At 44.6% G+C, this 23000-nt stretch overlaps 1 protein-coding gene across 3 annotated transcripts in view; it reads right to left on the bottom strand.

Moving 5' to 3' along the window:
- LOC118370880 (thrombospondin type-1 domain-containing protein 4-like) overlaps positions 1 to 22120 on the bottom strand; it is a 59279-nt gene extending 37159 nt beyond the window's left edge. Inside the window, exons 1-7 of one of the 3 annotated variants that reach the window (XM_035756096.2) lie at positions 22015 to 22120; positions 17634 to 17690; positions 17111 to 17180; positions 15389 to 15765; positions 14029 to 14854; positions 10166 to 10268; positions 8977 to 9113 (exon numbers count right to left, since the gene is read on the bottom strand). In XM_035756096.2, the coding sequence (XP_035611989.2) occupies positions 8977 to 9113; positions 10166 to 10268; positions 14029 to 14854; positions 15389 to 15765; positions 17111 to 17180; positions 17634 to 17690; positions 22015 to 22076 (1632 nt within the window). In that variant the 5' untranslated portion in view covers positions 22077 to 22120. Of the gene's footprint in view, positions 1 to 8976; positions 9114 to 10165; positions 10269 to 14028; positions 14855 to 15388; positions 15766 to 17110; positions 17181 to 17633; positions 17691 to 18703; positions 18956 to 22014 lie in introns of those variants that run through there. The other 2 variants (XM_035756097.2, XM_035756098.2) reach the window with 2 other exon arrangements.
- Positions 22121 to 23000: the final 880 nt, after the last annotated feature.

The raw sequence follows: 23000 nt of genomic DNA, 5'->3' as shown, positions 1-23000 counted from the left end.
CGCCATCAATAAGAGACATTACTGTGCAGCCGCATTCATCAACCTGGCCAAGGCTTTCGACTCTGTCAATAACCGTATTCTTATCGGCAGATTAAACAGCCGTGGTTTCTCAAATTACTCTCTAGCCTTGTTCACCAACTACATCTCTGATAGAGTTTAGTGTGTCAAATTGGAGGGCCTGTTGTCTGGACCTCTGGCAGGTTTTATGGGGGTGCCACAGGGTTCAATTGTCTGGCCGACTCTCTTCTCTGTATACATCAATGATGTCGCTCTTGCTGCTGGTGATTCTCTGATCCACCTCTACGCAGACGACACCATTCTGCATACTGGCCGTCCTTTGGACACTGTGTTAACTGACCTCCAGACGAGCTTTAATGCCATACAACTCTCCTTCCATTGCCTCCAACTGCTCTTAAATGCAAGTAAAACTAAATACATGCTCTTCAACCGATCGCTGCCCGCACCTGCCCGCCTGTCCAGCATCACTACTCTGGACGGTTCTGACTTAGAATATGTGGACAACTACAAATACCTAGGTGTCTGGTTCAACTGTAAACTCTCCTTCCAGACTCACATTAAGCATCTCCAATCCAAAATTAAATCTAGAATCGGCTTCCTATTTTGCAACAAAGCATCCTTCACTCATGCTGCCAAACATACCCTCGTAAAACTGACCCTCCTACCAATCCTCGATTTCGGCGATGTCATCTACAAAATAGCCTCCAACACTCTACTCAACAAATTGGATGCAGTCTATCACAGTGCCATCTGTTTTGTCACCAAAGCCCCATATACTACCCACCATTGCAACCTGTACGCTCTCGTTGGCTGGCCCTCGCTTCATACTCGTCGCCAAACCCACTGGCTCCTGGCCATCTACAAGTCTTTGCTAGGTAAAGCGCCACCCTATCTCAGCTCACTGGTCACCATAGCAGCACCCACCCGTAGCACGCTTACCAGCAGGTATATCTCACTAGTCACCCCCAAAGCCAATCCCTCCTTTGGCCGCCTTTCCTTCCAGTTCTCTGCTGCCAAAGACTGGAACGAACTGCAAAAATCACTGAAGCTGGAGACTCATATCTCCCTCACTAGCTTTAAGCACCAGCTGTCAGAGCAGCTCATAGATCACTGCACCTGTACATAGCCCATCTGTAATATAGCCCATCCAACTACCTCATCCCGATACTGTATTTATTTATTTATCTTGCTCCTTCGCACCCCAATATCTCAACTTGCACATTCATCTTAGGCACGTTAATCACTCCAGTGTTTAATTGGTATATTGTAATTGCTTCGCCACCATGGCCTATTTATTGCCTTACCTCCCTTATCTTACCTAATATGCACACACTGTATATAGATTTGATATAGATTGTTCTACTGTATTATTGACTGTATGTTTGTTTATTCCATGTGTAACTCTGTGTTGTTGTATGTGTCGAAACTGCTTTGCTTTATTATTGGCCAGGTCGCAGTTGTAAATGAGAACTTGTTCTCAACTAGCCTACCTGGTTAAATAAAGGTGAAATGTAAATAAAACATTAAAAAATACTGGTGTCCCCCAGGGCTCGGTTCTAGTTCTAGACCCCTTCCTCTTCTCTCTGTACATCAAGTCACTCGACTCTGTCATATCCTGACATGGTCTCTCCTATCATTTCTATGTAGATGACACTCAACGACTTTTCTCCTTCCCCACTTCTGACACCCAGGTGGAGACACGCATCTTTGCGTGCCTGGCAGATATCTTAGCTTGGATGTCAGCCCACCACCTCAAGCTTCACCTCAACAAGATAGAGTTGCTCTTCCTCCCGGGGAAGGCCTGCCCGCTCAAAGAACTCTCCATCACAGTTGTCAATGCCACGGTGTCCCCCTCCCAGAGTGCAAAGAACCTTGGCAGAGAACACTGTGTCGTTCTCTGCAAACATCAAAGCAGTGACTAGCACCTGCAGGTTCATGCTCTAGTCTAAAACATCCGTAGATTTAAATGTAAGACCAGGCTCTTTTGACTAAAGTACCTCTTCATACCCAGAAAATGGTGGATAACATGCTGGGGCTTGCAGCTGGGGCCTGTCGTGAGAGAGACAGGGTTGTGATCTCTCCACCAGTCTATGCCGGCCATATTTCAGAACCTCTCATCCCCATTTTAACAAGTCAGTCGCACCCTGCCCGGGGAATGCCTAAAACAGATGCAGCTGTCTGTTGGTTGGTGGAGGACTTTCTGCAGGGAGCGAGGGGAGGCTTGGTTGTGTTAGGGTGAGCCTGGCAGAGAGGGATGCAGTGGGATGCAGGCCAGCCACAGCAGCACTGGGGTGGAGAGGAGAGGGAGCCACTGCACCGTCCAGGCAGCCAGGCAGTCAAGCTCCTGACCCAGGACCCAGGGCAGGGCAGACGCATAGACTCACACAGACACACAATCTGGCTTCACACACATAATGAAAATGAAATATGGAACAGAGACAGGGCACTGGCAAAGACACCAGTCTGGATCAGCAGAGCTGACTTCGACAGCCAAGACAAGGCTCTGGGGAAGAGACCACTGAATTACAGTAGTAGGAGTCTATGGTTTCACTCTGTCAGAACAGGGACCTGTGTTAGCCTACATGTTGAAACCACACTATTTTCAGCCTTTAAGAGGTAATTTTACCCTTATACTCTCCTTGCTTGAAACCATTTGAAATCATACGGTACTATTGAATGCATTCACAGGGAAATGTTTCTTTAACGGGTGTGAAGAAAGTTTAAAGGAAGGAACAGAAGGGCCATCTGTTATGTAAAGGGTATAGGGCCTAGGCTTGCACTCTATCCTCAGTGTACAATAAAAACACAGCAAATGTGAAATAAAAACAGAGGTATAACGCATGCGAAAGTATTGACCATGAATGGCCATCAGTGGATGTTGAGGATCGGGGGGGGTTCATTAAATTACTGTTACGGTGGACATGGTAAAAGTTGTATCTCCTAATTATCCACAAAGCACTCAGAACACACCCTCCAGATACCTAGGTGCAATACAGCTCTCCAGCCCGGAAATATTTCACCCTATCTTCAGCCCCACCATCACCCGCCAGTAGAAAAGTTGCCATTTAAAAATACACACACCCTTCTCAAGTGCCTACCCTTGTCATGTAGAGAGAAAGATCAGCTCAATGGAATTCCAGCCATAAAAACAGCTTTATTTTAGCATCCATCTGAAATGTGTAACCACATTCAGCGTTTTCTATGGCTCAAATCTGGGTTTTCCTTCCTTCAGCGTAAAACCTGGATCGTGTATGAGGCGCACCGTATTCAGTGACAAGGTCCAAGCCTTTCACATTAAGATCCTGATTCATAGGTAGGGCTCAGTCTTTCCACTGTTAAGAGACAAAGGGGTATCCTAAAGAGACCTCGTTTAGCCTCTATGCATCGGTCAAACACAGTTTACAGTGCACACTACACTAATACTGTTGTACTCACTCTCATGATGAAGGCTCTTTATGAAGACAAACATCTGTTAACAAGTAGAGATATCCTGACTATAATATATGTAGGAATATGTAACAGTCCTCTACAGAGGACAGGCTTTTCCTCTTTGTGTTATACAGAGGGGAGAAACGGCACCTGAAACAACACATTTCTTGGTAGGTAGAGTCAGTAGCACATTGCACTGAGGATCAGGACAAGTTCAAACAGTTCCCACCAAATTGTTCTGTTTCAGGGAAAATACAGGAAGCCGTAGAAGAAGCCATAGAAGAAGCCACAAAGTTTTTCAGCAGCCATCTTTAGCAGTAATATTGATCAAAAGAGCAGCTTCCAGCTCATTCTCTCTGTTCTTTGTTTACTCTTTGCTTTCTTATGTCAAAGACCCCAAATAACACATTTGTCACTTTACAATACCTATAGAGATATCCCTACACCCTATGTAAGATTTTCCTCTACTGTACTGTAGAAATACCACATCAACTCAACCAGAGTAGATAGTAGCGTATGGATACCGCGTCCAGTAACAAAAGCCATTAGACAACAAGGGTGGATTTGAGGATTTGTCCCATGGATCTGAGTGAGATGTGTGTGAGCCCCGTAGAATTTAAGGCAACCCATGGAAAATATCAACTAAAGCACCTGTGTAGAGAGAAGAACTTAGTAGTGTTCTCAGTCTGCTAAAGTAATGTACTGTGGCCTCCAAAATTACTGGCACCCCTGACTGGCAATGCACAAACAATACTAAAAAATATAAACAATATGATTATAGAGAGAAACTCAAAATACCAACATGTGAGAAATACTGTACTTTATTAATGTTTCAATGGAACCAAACAAAATCATACATTTATTTAAAACAAAACACATTTGACCAAAATCAATGTTTCATAATTATTGGCACTCCTCATTTAGTACATAACGCATCCACCTCTGGCAAGGATAACAGCATGGTCTTATCCTGTAATGTTTGACAAGGTTAAGAAACACATTTGGAGGGATTTTGGACCATTCCTCTATGCAGATCCTTCACATTCTTGGGTTTGCGCTTATCAACTGCCCTCTTCAACTCAGCCCACAGGTTTTTGATTGGATTGAGGTCCGGCGACTGAGATGGCCATGGCAGAACATTGATTTTGTTGTCACAGAACCATTTCTGTGTGGATCTCGAGGTATGTTTTGGGTCATTGTCTTGTTGGAAAGTCCACCTACGGCCAAGTCCCAGCATTCTGGCAGAGGCAACCAGATTGTCAGCCAAAAATGCCTGATACTTGGTGGAATTCATTATGCCATCAGTCTTAACCAGTTCCCCTGGACCTCTGGAATTAAAACAGCCCCAAAACATCACTGACCACCCTCCATATTTCACCGTGGGTATGAGGTGCCTCTCCTTGTATGCATTTCTGTTTCGATGCCAAACATGCCGATGCTGTATCTGACCAAAACGTTCAATTTTGGTTTCATCTGACCGGAGCACCTTCTTCCATTCATAATTTAAATTATGTTTGGCAAACTCCAAGCGCTTGCGTCTGTGTCTTGGGGTCAGACAGTGCTTTCTTCTGGCAACCCTTCCAAAGAGCCTGTGGTTGTGGAGGTGGCGTTTGAACCTGGTAACTCCAAGACGCCACCAAGGCCTGCAATTCTTTACAGTGATTCTTGGGGATTTTGTTGCTTCTCTCACCATCCACCTCCCTATACTGGGGGGCAAAATGCATTTGCGTTCTCTACCCATGAGGTTTTCAACTGCTCCATATCTTTTTAATTTTTTAATAATTGCCCTGACAGTGCTCAAAGGTATATTCAATCGTTTGTGGATCTTCTTGTAGCCATTGCCAGATTTATGAAGGTCTATGACCATCTGTCTCTTTTGAATGGCCAGTTCTTTTGTTTTATTCATGGTTGGATGACAAAGGGATATTGCATGCGTGTTACCTAATTTTTATACCTTAGTGAAACAGGAAGTGATGTAATGGCTCAATATAGTTTCTAAGACTTAGATCTACTTAAATAAGTGGAATTTAATTCCTGGTTTAATTTTGGTAGATGTTATTTACAATAATCTTTAAGGGTGCCATTAATTGTGAAACCTTCATTTTTAATTAAATCAATAAATTATTTTGGTGGGTTCCATTGAAACATGAATAAAGTACAGTATTTCTCATGTTGGTATTTTGAGTTTCTCTCTATAATCATATTGTTTATATTTTTTAGTATTGTTTGTGCATTGCCAGTCAGGGGTGCCAGTAATTTTGGAGCCCACTGTATGTAATACATCTATACCATTTAGCAAAGCCTTTTATCCAAAGTGACTTACAGTCATGCGTGCATACAATGTTACGTATGGGTGGCCCCGGGAATCAAACCCACCGTCCTGGCGTTGCAAGCGCCATGCTCTACCAACTGAGCTAAAGGGACTGTAGAAGTAGAATATGGTTTACTACTCTCTCACTGACAGAGATAGATGTCTCTCTAGCTCTGAGAATACCTTCATGCCGGATGGTTCTCGTGCTGCTATGAAACCTGGCACCATTCCGTTCATTTTCATACGAGCCGTAAGAGATCACAATGGGCCACATGCCAAGAGTCATTCAACGTCATTCATTTCACAGTTTATGTTGCGCTATCTAATCAAGTGTGTAGTGCAATTCCACAGTTATGTTTTTAACTAAGAGTGCATTGCATATAACCCAGTTCCACAGCCCTGAGGAGGCTCATTGGAGACAAGGCATCACAGCTGTAGGAAGACCAATCTTAATACAAAGCAACTCTGAGCACAAAGAGACTACAGAACAGACCAAGTGTTTAGCCAGCTAAGCTCTCTTACATTCAGCATGCAGCCTGCCTGTCTCACAGTAAGCACAGGGACTTAATAGGAACCAATACAAGCAGGCTTACTGGCATTTTTAACCGATGACTACTGGATATCTGCCAAATCCTTTTTTCAACTATCTAGGGCCATTTTGAAGAAAGAAGATGTTCCGTTTCTGACATTCTCTAATAGTCTGATACTCAACTCACTGCCTGACTAACAGTATGAGCTCTGAGACATGGACCTAAAGGAAATGTCACCGTGTTTACTGAGCTATAAAGTCAGACTGATATATCATCAAAGTGGGTCAGGAACATGAACCAGAAGCATGCAGGGACACCTTAGGTCAGAGGTCAGATGTCAGATTGAGAGCTAGGTTGTTTATCATATTGATCCGGGATGGACCACACAAAACACATGTGTTTAGCCAGACTAATAGAAAGAGTAGAGGATCAATATGTATTTATTCAACCTGTATTTAGCCAGGTAAATCATTGAGAACGAATTATCTACTGCAATAATACAGGGATTGTCACTGAGCCTAATTTAGGTCAAACCTGTCTGTGTCTACAGTGTGTATTTAGGACTGTAGAGCTATAGGGCTATGAGTGGGCAGGATGCCAAGCTCTCCAGGATCTGCAATGGGAAACTCTATTTATCTATTGTGTGTGTGGTACACATAAATAAACACACATACTCCTGCATTATACGCCCTAGCACCACCTCTCATCACACTAGGAAATCACCCCCACCCATCCACGCACACACACATACACACGCACACACACCCTGTGCTTATTAAAAACAGCAACACAGAGTTCAGCACACAGTGCAGGACAGGTCTGCTTTCTGTTGAGCAGGACCACAGGAAACAGACAAGGCAGAAACAGACCTGGGCTCTACTCTATGCAACATATCTATTGGCAAAATCTGATTGAGCTCAAAGAGAATGCAGCCATAAGCCTCTGCAGACACATTGTGAAATAACAGAGTCAAAGTTTAACCATACAAAGTAAAGTGATGCCTGCTGCAAACTGACTCCAGCTCCACACAGAGGGCAGAATAAACAGAGCCTTTGGTTACAGCTACAGTAGGAGATGTGATTTTATTGTACGCAAGCAAAAAGGGCCAAGGCAGGAAAAGCAGATGTTTCAGTGTCTATGTCATCAGTCTACTTTGGTCTCCTCAATATAATTTATGACAGCATCTCGCTGCTACTATGGGATGTGCCCTGACCTGCTGAATATATTCCCTAGGTGAGTATACACAGAAATCAGGCCTCAATACGTTCCCTAGTAGTACAGAATGGTCCCTGGTTGGTTTAGCTCACAATGTGTAGCAGATGGTGAAGTTACTGTCGGAAATGCCTAGGCTTTCTGGGGAAGTGGTGTTGACGTTAGCGTCGGTTCAAATCCAGGGTCCGCCTTGGACAGAGATGGACCGTGTTATACAGAAGTAAACTTACTGGGCAACTCACTGCAGGGTATCAGAGACAGAGGGCCAAAAATGACCCAGACACATAGAGTAAAGTACAGTACACAGTTCTGTACAGTTCATACCACACCCGCAGACCACAGCAGTATAAGCTACAGTAGAGTACAGAAGAGTACAGTAGAGTACAGTAGAGCAGTCCAGTCCAGAAAGTCTAGTCCACACTACTGTCCATACCACAACAGTATAAGCTTCAGTATAGTCCAGTACAGTATAGTAGAGTACAGTACACACTGCAGTCCATACCACACCCACAGACCAGCTGCATGAATACTGAGTGAGATCCCACCCCGGCCACATAAAAGCGGACCACTCCCTCCATGGGGTCAGCTAGTCACCACACTGCCCAGAGATCTATCGGCTGGAGGGCTGAAGGTCTGGTGAGAACACTGGCCCCTGTGATAAATCACAATTTCACTGGTATTAAAAGTAGAAATTAGTCTAAACTAATATGAGATCAGAGGGACTCTTTATCTTGATTAAATCTTAATATAGTAAAGATCTCCACTGGATTACAGTGCATGGGGGGAAAAAATGTGGTTGAGAGCGCAGCAAATTGGGTTGAAGGGAGACTCAGAGGCAAGCACGAGTTCCTAGAGCGCAACTTGGAAAGGGTTCACTCAGAATTATGGCTTAAAATCATATTGGAAAAAAATTTCTGAGAGTTAAATCCTACTGAAATAAGAAGTCAAATGTATCCAGCTGCACACTGGACACAAAGCCAGTCAATATAACAGGTTTACACAGGGACTTATGTCTCTCCAATTTCTAGCCAAAGGTGTATTTTAGAGATGTACATAAAAAAAATAAAGTTAAAGGAACAAATATGTCCATCATGATCCTTCATTGGGATCCCAGATCCCAGATCCTGGACTCAGAACCCAGTCACCCCAACCTGACCTCTGTTTCACTCCTTATGGAAAGATAACAGTGATATACTCTGCTGCCCTCTGCTGGTTATGTGTCATTGATTAAATGTTGTTAATAAAAAGAACGATCTTGTGTTTGGATGCAGTTGATCTTGAGAACTCTATTGGGGTTGTGTTTTATCGTGTTTGAAAGTTTGTGTGGAATGATGTCAACCTTTCATCTCAATGAATTAAACTTCGCTTTTCTTCTCTGATTCCATCCATCCTGTCACTGTTCTGTTCTATTCCGAGTGGTTTGGCAGGAGTACACAGGCCTGGCCAGGCCACTGGTAACTGAGTTAAGTGTCCTACCTGACACCTCCCTGCCACACAGATGGAAGTCTCGTTCTGGCCGCACGGCGTCCCATCGATGACCCTATCCGATTGACGCACATAGAAGCGGAAACCGATCGCACGACAGTTGAGCTCACAACGCTGGTCCCCTGAAACTGTGACAGAGGAGACACAGAAACAAATGATTTGATATGATTTATGAGTACAAAACATTATCTCTCTCTAGTAGGGTGCCTGGCAGGGCTGTAAATGTACATTGTTCAATGTAGGTTGACAAGCTGGGTAGACTGCTGCATTAGAATTGTGATGTCGTGCAGTAGAGTTGTTGTTTTCTTCCATTGAGCCATGCTGCCATCTAGCAACTGATGTGAGGAGTGGTCTTGTTTTAAATTTATTTTTATTTCACCTTTATTTAACAAGGCAAGAACACATTCTTATTTTCAATGACGGCCTAGGAACAGTGGGTTAACTGCCTGTTCAGGGGCAGAATGACAGATTTGTACCTTGTTAGCTCAGGGATTTGAACTTGCAACCTTTCGGTTACTAGTCTAACACTCTAAACACTTGGAAAGCTAAATTCCTAATAAATCCAAGGGATCAAGGGAAGTTAACAGGTTATTTTCTCTTCTCTGGTGATCCATTAGTAGTAATTAGAACCACAGACCTCTGGGTGGTGTCTCTTGTGTGGGAGGGAGGCAGATGCCCTCCAGGCCTGGAAACCACTGGAAGTTGGCAGGCAGTGGGGTGAATGTAACGTCAGGTTTGTAATCCACCTGCCCTTGGACTTCACTCAGATGTTTTGCTCATGAGGTTACAAGGACAGCTATGCTAAAAGTGTTGTAATTGCATGTTCATGTGTTTGAGATAGCGAACTTGACTTGTCCTCATCAACTAAACTGAAGTTATTTGAGCTTTAATCAAGTCATACGTCTGCCGTAAATGCCATTCACTCCAACAGAGAGAAGAAAAACATAACATGTTCATCAGTATCCTAAAAGTAATTGTCTATCCTTGAGGTGTTTTGACTGTTGCTTGGATACATAAGACACCTAGATCTCTAAACAGCTAAACAACATCTGGCAGCTCAGGACATGCATCAAAATGGCTGAGACAGGTGACATACTGTGGTGCTTACATCACCTCACACCTTGGATAATATTGTCCAACACCAAGGCAATATGAAAAACATGACAAGACCCTCCCATACCTTCATTGAAAGGCTCCCACTCGTACAGTCGACCCATGAAGGGATAGCTGTTGTAGGAAGAACACTGCACCGCTCTGATGTGTCTACTGGCTGGAGGACAGGCCTGGACAGACATATAGACAGATAGAAAGAGAGTGAATATGTATCCCCCGGCCTACTAAGTCAAGACATGGCCACATTCTCCCCCAAGGTAAATTCAAATCAAATCAAAGTTTATTTGTCACGTGCACCAAATACAACAACCTGTAAGTAAGCATTACAGTGAAATGCTTACTTACAGGCTCTAACCAATGGTGTGGAGAAAAAAGGTGTGTGTGTGTGTGTGTGTGTGTGTGTGTGTGTGTGTGTGTGTGTGTGTGTGTGTGTGTGTGTGTGTGTGTGTGTGTGTGTGTGTGTGTATGTGTGTGTGTGTGTGTGTGTGTAGGTAAGTAAAGAAATAAAACAACAGTAAAAAGACATTTGAAAAAAGAGTAGCGAGGCTATATACAGACACCTGTCAGTCAGGCTTATTGAGGTAGTATGTACATGTAGGTATCGTTAAAGTGACTGTGCATATAAGATTAACAGAGAGTAGCAGCAGCGTAAAAGAGGGGTTGGGGGGGGGGGGCACACAATGCAAATAGTAACCATTTGGTTACCTGTTCAGGAGTCTTATGACTTGGGGGTAAAAACTGTTGAGAAGCCATTTTGTCCTAGACTTGGCTCTCCGGTACCGCTTGCCATGCGGTAGTAGAGAGAACAGTCTATGACTGGGGTGGCTGGGGTCTTTGACAATTTTTAGGGCCTTCCTCTGACACCGCCTGGTGTAGAGGTCCTGGATGGCAGGCGGCTTTGCCCCAGTGATGTACTGGGCCATATGCACTACCCTCTGAAGTGCCTTGCGGTCGGAGGCCGAGTAGTTGCCGTACCAGGCAGTGATGCAACCGGTCAGGATGCACTCGATGTTGCAGCTGTAGAACCTTTGAGGATCTCAGGACCCATGCCAAATCTTTTTAGTTTCTTGAGGGGGAATAGGCTTTGTCGTGCCCTCTTCACTTTGCATTTGGTAATGCACTGGTGTTTCAATGTCCTTTATAATAATAGAGACTTGCGAGAAATAGACAGGAGCACAAAACGTATTGTCTTTTACATTTTTAAAAATCATTTTTAAAATGCTTGCTGTTTGGGGTTTTAGGCTGGGTTTCTGTACAGCACTTTGAGATATCAGCTGATGTAAGAAGGGCTATATAAATACATTTGATTTGATTTGATTCACAGCTGTCTTGGTGTGTTTGGACCAATCTAATTTGTTGTTGATGTGGACACCAAGGAATTTGAAGCTCTCAACCTGCTCCACTACAGCCCCATCGATGAGAATGGGGACGTGCTTGGTGCTCCTTTTCCTGTAGTCCACAATCATCTCATTAGTCTTGGTTACGTTGAGGGATAGGTTGTTATTCTGGTTCCACCCGGCCAGGTCTCTGACCTCCTACCACTGTTGTGTCATCAGCAAACCTAATGATGGTGTTGGAATCGTGCCTGGCCATGCAGTCGTGGGTGAACAGGGAGTACAGGAGGGGACTGAGCACGCACCTCTGGGGAGCTACAGTGTTGAGGATCAGCATGGCAGATGTGTTGCTACCTACCCTCACCACCTGGGGGCGGCCCGTCAGGAAGTCCAGGATCCAGTTGCAGAGGGAGATGTTTAGTTCCAGGATCCTTAGCTTGGTGATGAGCTTTGTGGGCACTATGGTGTTGAACGCTGAACTGTAGTCAATGAATAGCATTCTCACATAGGTGTTCCTTTTGTCCAGGTGGGAAAGGGCAGTGTGGAGTGCAATAGAGATTGCATCATCTGTGGATCTGTTTGGGCGGTATGCAAATTGGAGTGGGTCTAGGGTTTCTGGGATAATGGTGTTGATGTGAGCCATTACCAGCCTTTCAAAGCACTTCATGGCTACGGACATGAGTGCTACGGGTCTGTAGTCATTTAGGCAGGTTGCCTTTGTGTTCTTGGGCACAGGGACTATGGTTGTCTGCTTGAAGCATGTTGGTATTACAGACTCAATCAGGGACATGTTAAAAATGTCGGTAAAGACACCTGCCAATTGGTCAGCACATGCCCAGAGCACACGTCCTGGTAATCCGTCTGGCCCCGCAGCCTTGTGTATGTTGACCTGTTTAAAGGTCTTACTCACGTCGGCTACGGAGAGTGTGATCACACAGTCGTCCGGTACAGCTGATGCTCTCATGCATGCCTCAGTGTTGCTTACCTCGAAGCGAGCATAGAAGTGATTTAGCTCATCTGGTAGGCTCGTGTCACTGGGCAGCTTGCGGCTGTGCTTCCCTTTGTAGTCCATAATCGTTGTCAAGTCCTGCCACATCTGACGAGCGTCAGAGCCGGTGTAGTATGATTCAACCTTCGTCCTGTATTGACGCTTTGCCTGTGTGATGGTTCGTCGCAGGGCATAGCGGGATTTCTTGTAAGCTTCCAGGTTAGAATCCCGCACCTTAAAAGCGGCAGCTCTACTCTTTAGCTCAGTGCGAATGTTGCCTGTAATCCATGGCTTCTGGTTGGGGTATGTACGTACAGTCACTGTGGGGATGACGTCCTCAATGCACTTATTGATAAATCCAGTGACTGATGTGGTGTATTCCTCAATGTCATCGGAAGAATCCCGGAACATGTTCCAGTCTGTGATAGCAAAGCAGTCCAGTAGTTTAACATCTGCTTCATCTGACCATTTTTTTATAGCCCGAGTCACTGGTCCTTCCTGCTTTCATTTTTGCTTGTAAGCAGGAATCAGGAGGATAGAGTTGTGGTCGGATTTACCAAATGGAGGGCGAAGGAGAGCATTGTACGTGTCTCTGTGTGTGGAGTACAGGTGATCTAGAATTTCTTTCCATCTGGTTGCACATTTAACATGTTGATAGAGATTTGGTAGAACTGATTTAAGTTTCCCTGCATTAAAGTCTCCGGCCACTAGGAGCGCCGCCTCTGGGTAAGTGGTTTCCTGTTTGCTTATTTCCTTAAACAGCTGACTGAGTGCGGTCTTAGTGCCAGCATCTGTCTTTGGTGGTAAATAAACAGCCACGAAAAGTATAGCTGAGAACTCTAGGTAAGTAGTGTGGCCTGCAATTTATCACAATATACTCTACTTCAGGTGAGCAAAATCTAGAGACTTCCTTAGCTGTTGTTTACAAATATGCACAGAGTGGAGTGTGCTGTTCTATCCATGTCGTCATTCAGCCACGATTCCGTAAAGCATAGGATATTATGTCCCGTTGATGTCCCGTTGGTAGGATATTCGTGATCTTACCTCGTCTAGTTTATTGTCCAATGATTGCACGTCGGCGAGTAATATTCACGGTAATGGCAGCTTTCCTAGATGTCTTCTGCGGTTCCAGACGAGGCATCCGGCTATTCGTCCTCTGCGTCGCTTCCTTTTGCGAATAATTGGGATGTCTGCCCTGTGGGGTGTTTGGAGAATATCGTGTGAGTCCTGCTTGTTGTTGTTGTTGAAGAAATCTTTGTCTAATCCGAGGTGAGTGATCGCTGTCCTGATATCCAGAAGCTATTTTCTTCCGTTAGATACGGTTGCAGAAACATTATGTACAAAATCATTTACAAATAACGCAAAAAAAAACACAATAATAGCACAATTGGTTAGGAGACCGTAAAACAGCGCCATTTTCAGTCTTTGCAATCGGTGCCTATCAAAGTCAACCATCGCAACATATCCACTATAACTGTCTTATCAGACCTCATCTTCCTTAATAACCCCCATGTTTTACCCTTCACAATTGATTTAGCTGTTTAGCTGTGGGTTACAGTGAGGGATTCATTCATAAATGATCATAAGTGATGGCTGAACCGTTCTTACATCGGTGTTGCAAATCTTGTACTTGTTGTGCTCTCCCACACAGGAGGTGGGCAGGGGGTTGTAGGGCAGTCCAAAGGGTTGATGATCCGCTGAGGCCTGGCTGGATGAGTGCTGCTGCTCCTGCCTAGGTTGGTGCCCCTGGCTGGGCTGGTAGAGTGAGGAGGACCAGGGTGGGTTAGAATTAGGGTTAGACCTGGGCCTGGGGGCTGGGTTAGGGTTAGAGTTAGCCCTGGGCTGAGGGGCTAGGCTAGGGTTAGAGGTAGCCCTGGGCTGGGGGGCTGGGTTAGGGTTAGCCCTGGGCTGGGAGGCTGGGTTAGGGTTTGACCTGGTCTGGGAGGCTGGGTTAGGGTTAGACCTGGGTTGGGGGACTGGGTTAGAGTTAGCCCTGGGCTGGGAGGCTGGGTTAGGGTTAGACCTATGCTGGGGGGCTGAATTAGGGTTATCCCTAGGCTGGGGGGCTGGGTTAGGGTTAGAGTTAGGGTTAGTATTAGACCTGGGCTGGGAGGCTGGGCTAGGGTTAGCCCTGGGAGGGGAGGCTGGGTTAGGGTTAGACCTAGGTTGGGAGGCTGGGGGCTGGTAATAGACTGGGCTGTAGCTGTGGAGATGGGGGTTGTTGTAGGGCGGACGGTAGGGGTTTGGCCTGTGGCCTCCGTGCCTGGTGGCTGATGGGCTGGGGTCAGAGAACGGGGAGCGTCTCTGTCTGTGGGAGCGGCCAGCCCCTGTCTCTATTCCAGACGTCTGGCCTTTGTCTCCCTGGAGAGACACAACATAAGGCATCCTCCCATAGCCATACTTCCCTGGAATGATGGGACTGTCACTGCCCATCCTGAAAACACACACACACACAAACACACACACACACACACACACACACACACACACGTGTAAAGACAATTGTCTGTGTATAATAGCCTCCACTTACGGCACTTGTTTACTTTCAAAATGTGTTGCCTGGATTATCAAAGACTGTCAAATAAAATGTCAAAGACACACATCACAAGTGCAAATTACTTCTGAGAAGCGGATGGATAATAATGTCAGCAAGCAAGCGCCAAGCAGAGAGCGCTTTTGTCTGGAGGCTTGGATTCCTACGTCAACAACCCCCATTACTCAACTGTCAGCTCTATTTATTTAAAAGCTTTTTAACTCGAGCTCACAGGAAGGAGGCCACAAACCCGCCAAGTACAAGCCGAGCCATTGACTCCATCCATAAAAGAATAGCTTTACACTGGAGGGGAGTCCAATGAACCATGGGGTGAGCTGGAGCTCGACAGGGACACTTTTAGACAGGGCATTAAACACAGGCCAGACTGAAAGACAGAGACAGGCCCCTGTCTGTATGGTGTGATAGATACTGTACCTGTGTCCAGCATGGGCCTCTCTGTCTCTCTGCTGGTCCCTCAGCTCGCCTCGGCGGGCCAAGCTGGTGTTGCTGTTGGAGGGTGGGGGTCTCCCAGGATTGGTGCGGTGCAGCGGGACAGTGGGTCTTAGGGCAGACATTACATGGCCTGGGTTCTGGTTGGGGTGCTGGGGGTGGTGGCCACCTGGCCTGGAGGGGTAGGCAGCTGCACCCATGGAGGGGTTGTAGGAGGGTAGGCAGGGTCGGTTCTGTTCCTGAACCCCTCCCCCACAGGAGCGGGAGCAGGAGGACCAAGGCCCCCAGGAGCCCCAGGAGCCTGGGCCCCCACCCTGCACTCCTCCAGCCTCCTGCTGCTGGGGCTCTGCCCTTTGAGGAACCTGCAGGAACATCCTGAGTTAAAGCCTTACACCACCCACAGCACGGATAACAAACACCACTTGAGAGCAGACTAGAGAAGCAAAATAATAACATCATTACATTAGAGGGCTTCCCAGAAATCATTCTCATGAAAGACTTGAAGCCAATGAGACAATGTCATCTCATCAACAATGTTTTTTTCTCTCCCTCGCTCTGTATAAGATTAGCTTCTGTTCATGTCAGATAAAGCCCATATTTGTTTGATTAGAGGTTGTCTGCTACTCTCCCATCCCCTACTGACTACCTGCATATCCCTGTGTTGACTTTAGCCCTCTGTGTAACGCTGCCAGAGACGTATTAGCGTCTTAGTGGCTATCACTGCACTCTCTGTCTCAGGACCCTGCGCCAGCCAACCCTGCCCTGCGCCAGCCAACCCTGCCCTGCGCCAGCCAGCTTTGCCCGAGGAGCCGCAAAGAGGGAAATCCAGCTCTTTAAAGAGCCACTTTGTCTACATTCATCCTGTCCTCTGTGAGCTTACACATGCACATGGTAAAGGCTCAGCCTCCCTTTGGCGTTGAGAAGACTGTAAGAGAATACCCAAACGGATAGTAGGGAGAGTTGGCAGATAGCTCTCCTTCTGTCAGTCACCGACATGGGGCTATTCAGAGATCACTCAGACCATGGCCCCCTCCTCGCTGCAGCCTTTGTAATTCTACTCCACTGTCATCTCCAGGGTCAGCCATGGGTCAAACAGCTGGACTCCTGGAAACGCAGAGGGCCAACAGAGACAAGCTCTCTCCCAGAGAGGAATGCCCTGTCAGACAGTTGTCTGTGATTGGATAGTTAGCCTGTCCATCAACACTCTCCAAAAGGACAGTTATAAATATTGATCCATCATTCATTTGCTCTCTCTCTCTCTTTCCCTATCTGTCTCTCGCTCTTCCTTCCTCAATGACTGATTGCATGTATACATGGGCCGGGATAGACTAGTGTTGTATTCAATGGCTTTGTGGTTGAACAATAGCATCACGGCAGCAGACATTATAATCTTCCTCTGTACAGTTGAAAGGAACTGGAGGGTGCTAATTGGCTAGGGTTGGCTAGGGTTACGATCGGAAGACAAGATCATGCCTTCTTTGGCAGTTCAGATTCCGTGAGTCTGTGCCAACCGGCGTGAGATGATGATAAAGGCGAGTGATAAATTGATTCTCAGGCTGCAAACACACGAGGGAGGTATATCAACCTGGGCTTGGGGATGTCAAACAGACCACACACGTTAAAACACAGATTCCGTGCCCTCCACTCAGCACAACCCCCCCCCTGCTCCCCTTCTCCCCTCTGCTGACCCCCAGCCACTCTACTGACCTTCCTGTGGTCTGTAGTGAGCTGGCAATCCAGGGGATTTGGCCTGAGCAGCAGCAGAAGCATGGAAACTCTGTGTGTGACAGATAGCATACTGAGCTATAACACATTTAACAGCAGTTTTTACAGAGAAAAAAAGATTGTTATCTGAAATGGAGACAATTAAAACAAAACTATTAAATTGAGTCATGCATAGTGCATGATCAGCAGCTGCAGTGTGATACAACATGTTTATGATGAGTCTGTTCAGTGTACAGTACACCAACATGTTTAAGATGAGTCTGTTCAGTGTACAGTACACCAACATGTTTAAGATGAGTCTGTTCAGTGTACAGTACACCAACATGATCAGCAGCTGCAGTGTGATACAACATGTTTATGATGAGTCTGTTCAGTGTACAGTACACCAACATGTTTATGATGAGTCTGTTCAGTGTACAGTACACCAACATGTTTATGATGAGTCTGTTCAGTGTACAGTACACCAACATGATCAGACTGTAATAAGTGTCAAGTGATATCTCACCTCAGAATCCAGATACAAAGTTCCCTCATATCTCCTAGATTTTGAGGGCTACAATACCTAAAAAAAAGGATATGTTGTACTTGCAGACATAATGACATTCATAACACAGCAATAAAGCAGTAATATCATATTTAACACAAAGCTTACACCTCAAGACTACATGCAGTGTCTGGTCTGCTCTTTAGTGTCTCAGATTGTCTGAAGGTTCTGCCCACTTGACCATGTGTGTTGACCCTTGACCCTAACCCTGGTCCTGATGAGTGCCCACCCACGGAAACAGAACTCCATTTTCAGATGGCTGGACTGCAGTGTGCTCATAGTAAAAACGAATCTGTGATGTATCTCTCAATATAAATCACACGTGGTATGATGAATGTGGGGGTATAAAGATCACTTCAACTTAAACATAGACCTATCTGTTTTGTTTGTCTCACACTGGTGCAATTCCACTCCACGTGAGGTTTGGAAAGTTCCATTGTCATTAAATAAATAATATCCACAATATCTATTTACTTTATTTGCACAACAGCCTATAATTGTAATTTATCCAAAAACATGTAGGCTAGGACTGTTAATTCAAACTTCTTTAAAACGTATTATGAGGCTGGGCTATTACAAATATGATTCAGTTATGGTAAACAACATCACAATTGCAGGCATGTATATATCTGTGTTATCAACAAACAGAAAGCTGGCTGCACCCTGGGCAAAAATATCGACATTCTGTCAAACCCGACAGGGACGGGACAGGAGGCTCTCGTCCAGACTGAGGGGTTTGGTGAGCGCGCAGGAGCGAGCCAAATTAAATTACACTTTCAAAATCTGAAATCCTTGGCAATTTATGAGAAACATAGCATGTAGGCTACCATTTGCATTTTATTTGAAAGAAATTAGTCGACAAACAAAAACATTATACGCATAATTATGTTCTAAATTACTAACTTGTCAATCATTTCATCAATTGCATTATAATGTTTCCTAATGTATTATATGATTATGATTAGGCTATTATGATTATTATTAGGCCTATATTATTACACTTTCATAAAACGTAAATTGTCTATTCCTACCTTGGATGACTGTGTTTGTGTTTGCTACCTTGTTGCTTTCTCCAGTGCAGTATTGCTGCTTCTCAATTGTGGCGCCAGTTATCCTAAAATCCAAGCGCATCGCCAGAGTTCCATCCAGGTGTAAATAAGTTACTACCACCGAATCAATTTTAAACCCGCTCCAAATATCCAAACGTTCTGTAGACGTGCTGGTCACTGGTCAACATGACTTTATTCCGTTCACTTTCTCCCTCTCCTTTCTCTCTCTCTCTCTGGCGTCCTGAAACACAATTCTACTCAGAGAGAAGAAAACAACGTGTTGCGCCCCCTGCTGCCTCAATCAGAGAGAGAGAAAGAGAGAGAAAGAAAGAGAGAGAAAGAGAGAGAGAGAGAGAGAGAGAGAGAGTAGATAGATAGATAGATAGATAGATAGATAGATAGATAGATAGATAGATAGATAGATAGATAGATAGATAGATAGATAGATAGATAGATAGATAGATAGATAGATAGATAGATAGATAGATAGACATAAACTGAGTGTACAACCCCCCAGCCTCAGTTTGTTGGGGCATGGACTCTACAAGCTGTTGAACGCGTTCCACAGAGATTCTGGTCCATGTTGCAGTTCTTGACACAAAACTACCATTTCCCATTCAAAGGTATTTAAATATTTTGTCTTGCCCATTCACCATTTGAATGGCACACATATATCATCCATGTCTCAAGGCTTAAACATCTTTCTTTAACCTTTCTCCTCCCCTTCACCTACACTGACTACACTGACCACACTGACCAGGTGAAATAACCTGGATTCACCTGGTCAGTTTATGTCATGGAAATAGCAGGTGCCCTAAATATTTTGTACACTAAGTATATATATTTTTCTAAATGCTTTATTAACTCATAAATCTGTCCTCGTTCCTAAGGTTTGTCCGATTTTCATCATCATCTATAAGATATGTTCTCCTCCTCCGGTATAGTCTCTGAGAGTGTTTCTCTCCTGGGTGGTCACTACCATCCTCTCACTGCTGAAATATGGACCATGACAATTCTCCATTCCTACAGAGGAAGCATGCTGTAACATGCGCCCAGAGTGTAGAGAACAGACTAGGTAAGGGCTATTGCTGTCATTACTGCTTGACAACCACAATCAATTCATTGGTACACAGGATAATAATTTGTAATAACACAAAGGTCAAACTGCCCCAACTCAATAAAAAGTGCCAGGGAAAGTATTTAAAAAAATGTTAGTACTGTAACCAAAACCATTGGATTCTACCTGGGTGGCTCACTGTGGAAGTGTGTGTGTGTGTGTGTGTGTGTGTGTGTGTGTGTGTGTGTGTGTGTGTGTGTGTGTGTGTGTGTGTGTGTGTGTGTGTGTGTGTGTGTGTGTGTGTGTGTGTGTGTGTGTGTGTGTGTGTGTGTGTGTGTGTGTGTGTGTACTGAAAGTCTCACTACCTATAATGGCCTGTTTCTTGCTCTATCAAGTAAATAAAATATACTGTGAAGGTCCATGGCCTTGTTCTCCCTGGCTTGCAGAGTTGCCTAATTTGAGTGGATGAATTAAGGTCGTGCTTGGTTGAGCGTGCATCCTAAGCTCCATCGTTTTCTTACTGGCTTTCATTGTATAATATATACACTGTGTGACATATGTGTCTCATCATGGCCTTTGTGCCCAAAGGTGCCGGCTATCATCATGGCTTTTTTCAATGGTGGGACCATGTTGATGCTGGCTGTGAATATGCCTTTAACCTCTATGTTTCCAAACCATGGTCACGGGTGACCGCACCCAATTATAGCAACTTAATGAACTACTGTTCCGGTTGACCCATTCAAACTATACAAGGAAACACGTTCGAAAGGAGAGCTGTTCTGTCATCTGACAAAAATGTGAACCCCCTGCCATCAGACGTACAGCACAGTCAGCACTGTAACTAACAATAAACAATGTGCTAAGCTCATTCCAGGACCAGGGAAAAGTAATACTCTGTCCTATGAAGTGGAACTAAGAGGAATCGATGTGTCCAGATAATACATTATGAGGAGGTGGTGTCTCAGAGGGATGGCTTTACGAGCAGAAACAATAGAACACACTTAAAAGTAATACTCTGTCCTATGAAGTGGAACTAAGAGGAATCCATGTGTCCAGATAATACATTATGAGGAGGTGGTGTCTCAGAGGGATGGCTTTACGAGCAGAAACAATAGAACACACTTAAAAGTAATACTCTGTCCTATGAAGTGGAACTAAGAGGAATCCATGTGTCCAGATAATACATTATGAGGAGGTGGTGTCTCAGAGGGATGGCTTTACGAGCAGAAACAATAGAACACACTTAAAAGTAATACTCTGTCCTATGAAGTGGAACTAAGAGGAATCCATGTGTCCAGATAATACATTATGAGGAGGTGGTGTCTCAGAGGGATGGCTTTACGAGCAGAATCAATAGAACACACTTAAAAGTAATAGTCTGTCCTATGAAGTGGAACTAAGAGGAATCCATGTGTCCAGATAATACATTATGAGGAGGTGGTGTCTCAGTGGGATGGCTTTACGAGCAGAAACAATAGAACACACTTAAAAGCTAACTCCTCATCAGCAGCACCTCAGACTCTCAATCGTCCATTGCTTGGGAACTAAAACAGTTTTCTATCGGATACTTCTGGTCCATTCACCCATACACAAACACATTGCTATCTTAACTGGTATCAAATGTCTCTATTTGCTATATGATAACTGTACACGACAGTACAGATACATATTTTGATATACATGAGTGAACTGATAGCAGAGGCTAGTATCAGAGCCAACAGAGCTGGTTTGTTTACAGTATAACCAGTATTTAATCCTGTGAAATACATCCTGCATGACAAGTAAATAATACAACACAAGGTTACTGCCAGTTTCTGTCGTCACATACTCTATATGGAGAAGTATCTAGGCTTATAAAGAAGCTATTACAGTGGAGACAGGTAATACACTCTGATTTGAGGATAAATTGGATAAATAAAAAATGTATAATCTGTCATGATAGTCTATTGTTTTGATAACAACCGACACACTGTATGAATTTCACTTTCATTGGTTGTGCATGCCACCATAATGCATTCTGTTAAAACATTTCCCTAATGTCTGAATAAGTTCACGAATTATGCATAAAGAGTAACCTTGCCTAAGACCTTGAGACTCATGTTAGCAGTCAGAGCTCATGTTCAGTGGGCTTATGCAGTCTAGATTCCCACAGACAACCTGGGTTCTATATGCATGTGCCAATCATTCTCGAGGCATCCAATATTTATTCAATAAAACATTTTTGTTTCACTCTTACCTGAGAGCTTTTTCCTTTGCTAGTATCAAAGATTTGAGTGGATTAAGGTGAAGATTCCTCATTGACAGCAACACCTACATGGCAATATACTGTATTAATTAATATGACGGATCCTATGCAGCTCTTTGAGACTACAAACACACTGGTTGGGTTTTGCTTGTCAACAGCAGAGCTCTCCTTGGCCTGCCTCCATTACAGTGTCGAAGGAGGAACCTTAGGCTGGGCATGATATAAGAGTGTGGGGGAAAATTCAGCTGGGAATACATTGCTTTGGAAGGAAACTCTACATATGGTTTGATTTGATACCAGCATCTCTCAAAAATGTTCTCAAGAACTGAGTCTGCAGAAGTTATATTTTATGACCTTGTTTTGCTCACATCAAGGATTGCTGGTTCTCATGCACCAGCCCAACAGATATCAGAAGGACGTTTTCCAATGATGGATTCCAGTACCACATCTTTCAGTCAGTGTAAAAATAAGCTTCTAAATAAAGAGTATAGACCAATAAGGGTGGTTATTACTCACTGAGTGGTATATAAATGTCCGGCATGTTGGAGTCGATATTGAGTTGACCCCTCAGAGCCCTGGGCCTGGGAAGTGCTGCCCTGCCAGCGGTTCTCATTTGCTTTCCTACAAAGGGTCTTATTAATCTCCCTCTCCTCTGATCTACTGTACCTCCCCACCAAGCACAGCATGCTGTCACTTGTCATCAGGTTCTCTGAGGTTCTCCCTAAAGTATGTTTGTGTGAATCTCACTCAGTTTTGTCTCCATCATCATTTAAAAATCTTATATCCTGCAGGATATAAATGAGTGCATCGATGACGTGGTCCCCACAGTGACTGTACGTACATACCCCAACCAGAAGCCATGGATTACAGGCAACATCCGTAATAAGCCAAAGGGTAGAGCTGCCGCTTTCAAGGAACGGGAGTAGGACATTACACTGTCTGAGAGCAGTAGGACATTACACTGTCTGAGAGCAGTA

Source organism: Oncorhynchus keta, chromosome 14 (assembly GCF_023373465.1).
Source record: "Oncorhynchus keta strain PuntledgeMale-10-30-2019 chromosome 14, Oket_V2, whole genome shotgun sequence".
Classification (NCBI taxonomy): Eukaryota; Metazoa; Chordata; class Actinopteri; order Salmoniformes; family Salmonidae; genus Oncorhynchus; species Oncorhynchus keta.
The sequence above is the reverse complement of the archived record's forward strand: the minus strand, read 5'-3'. Positions and strand labels throughout refer to the sequence as shown.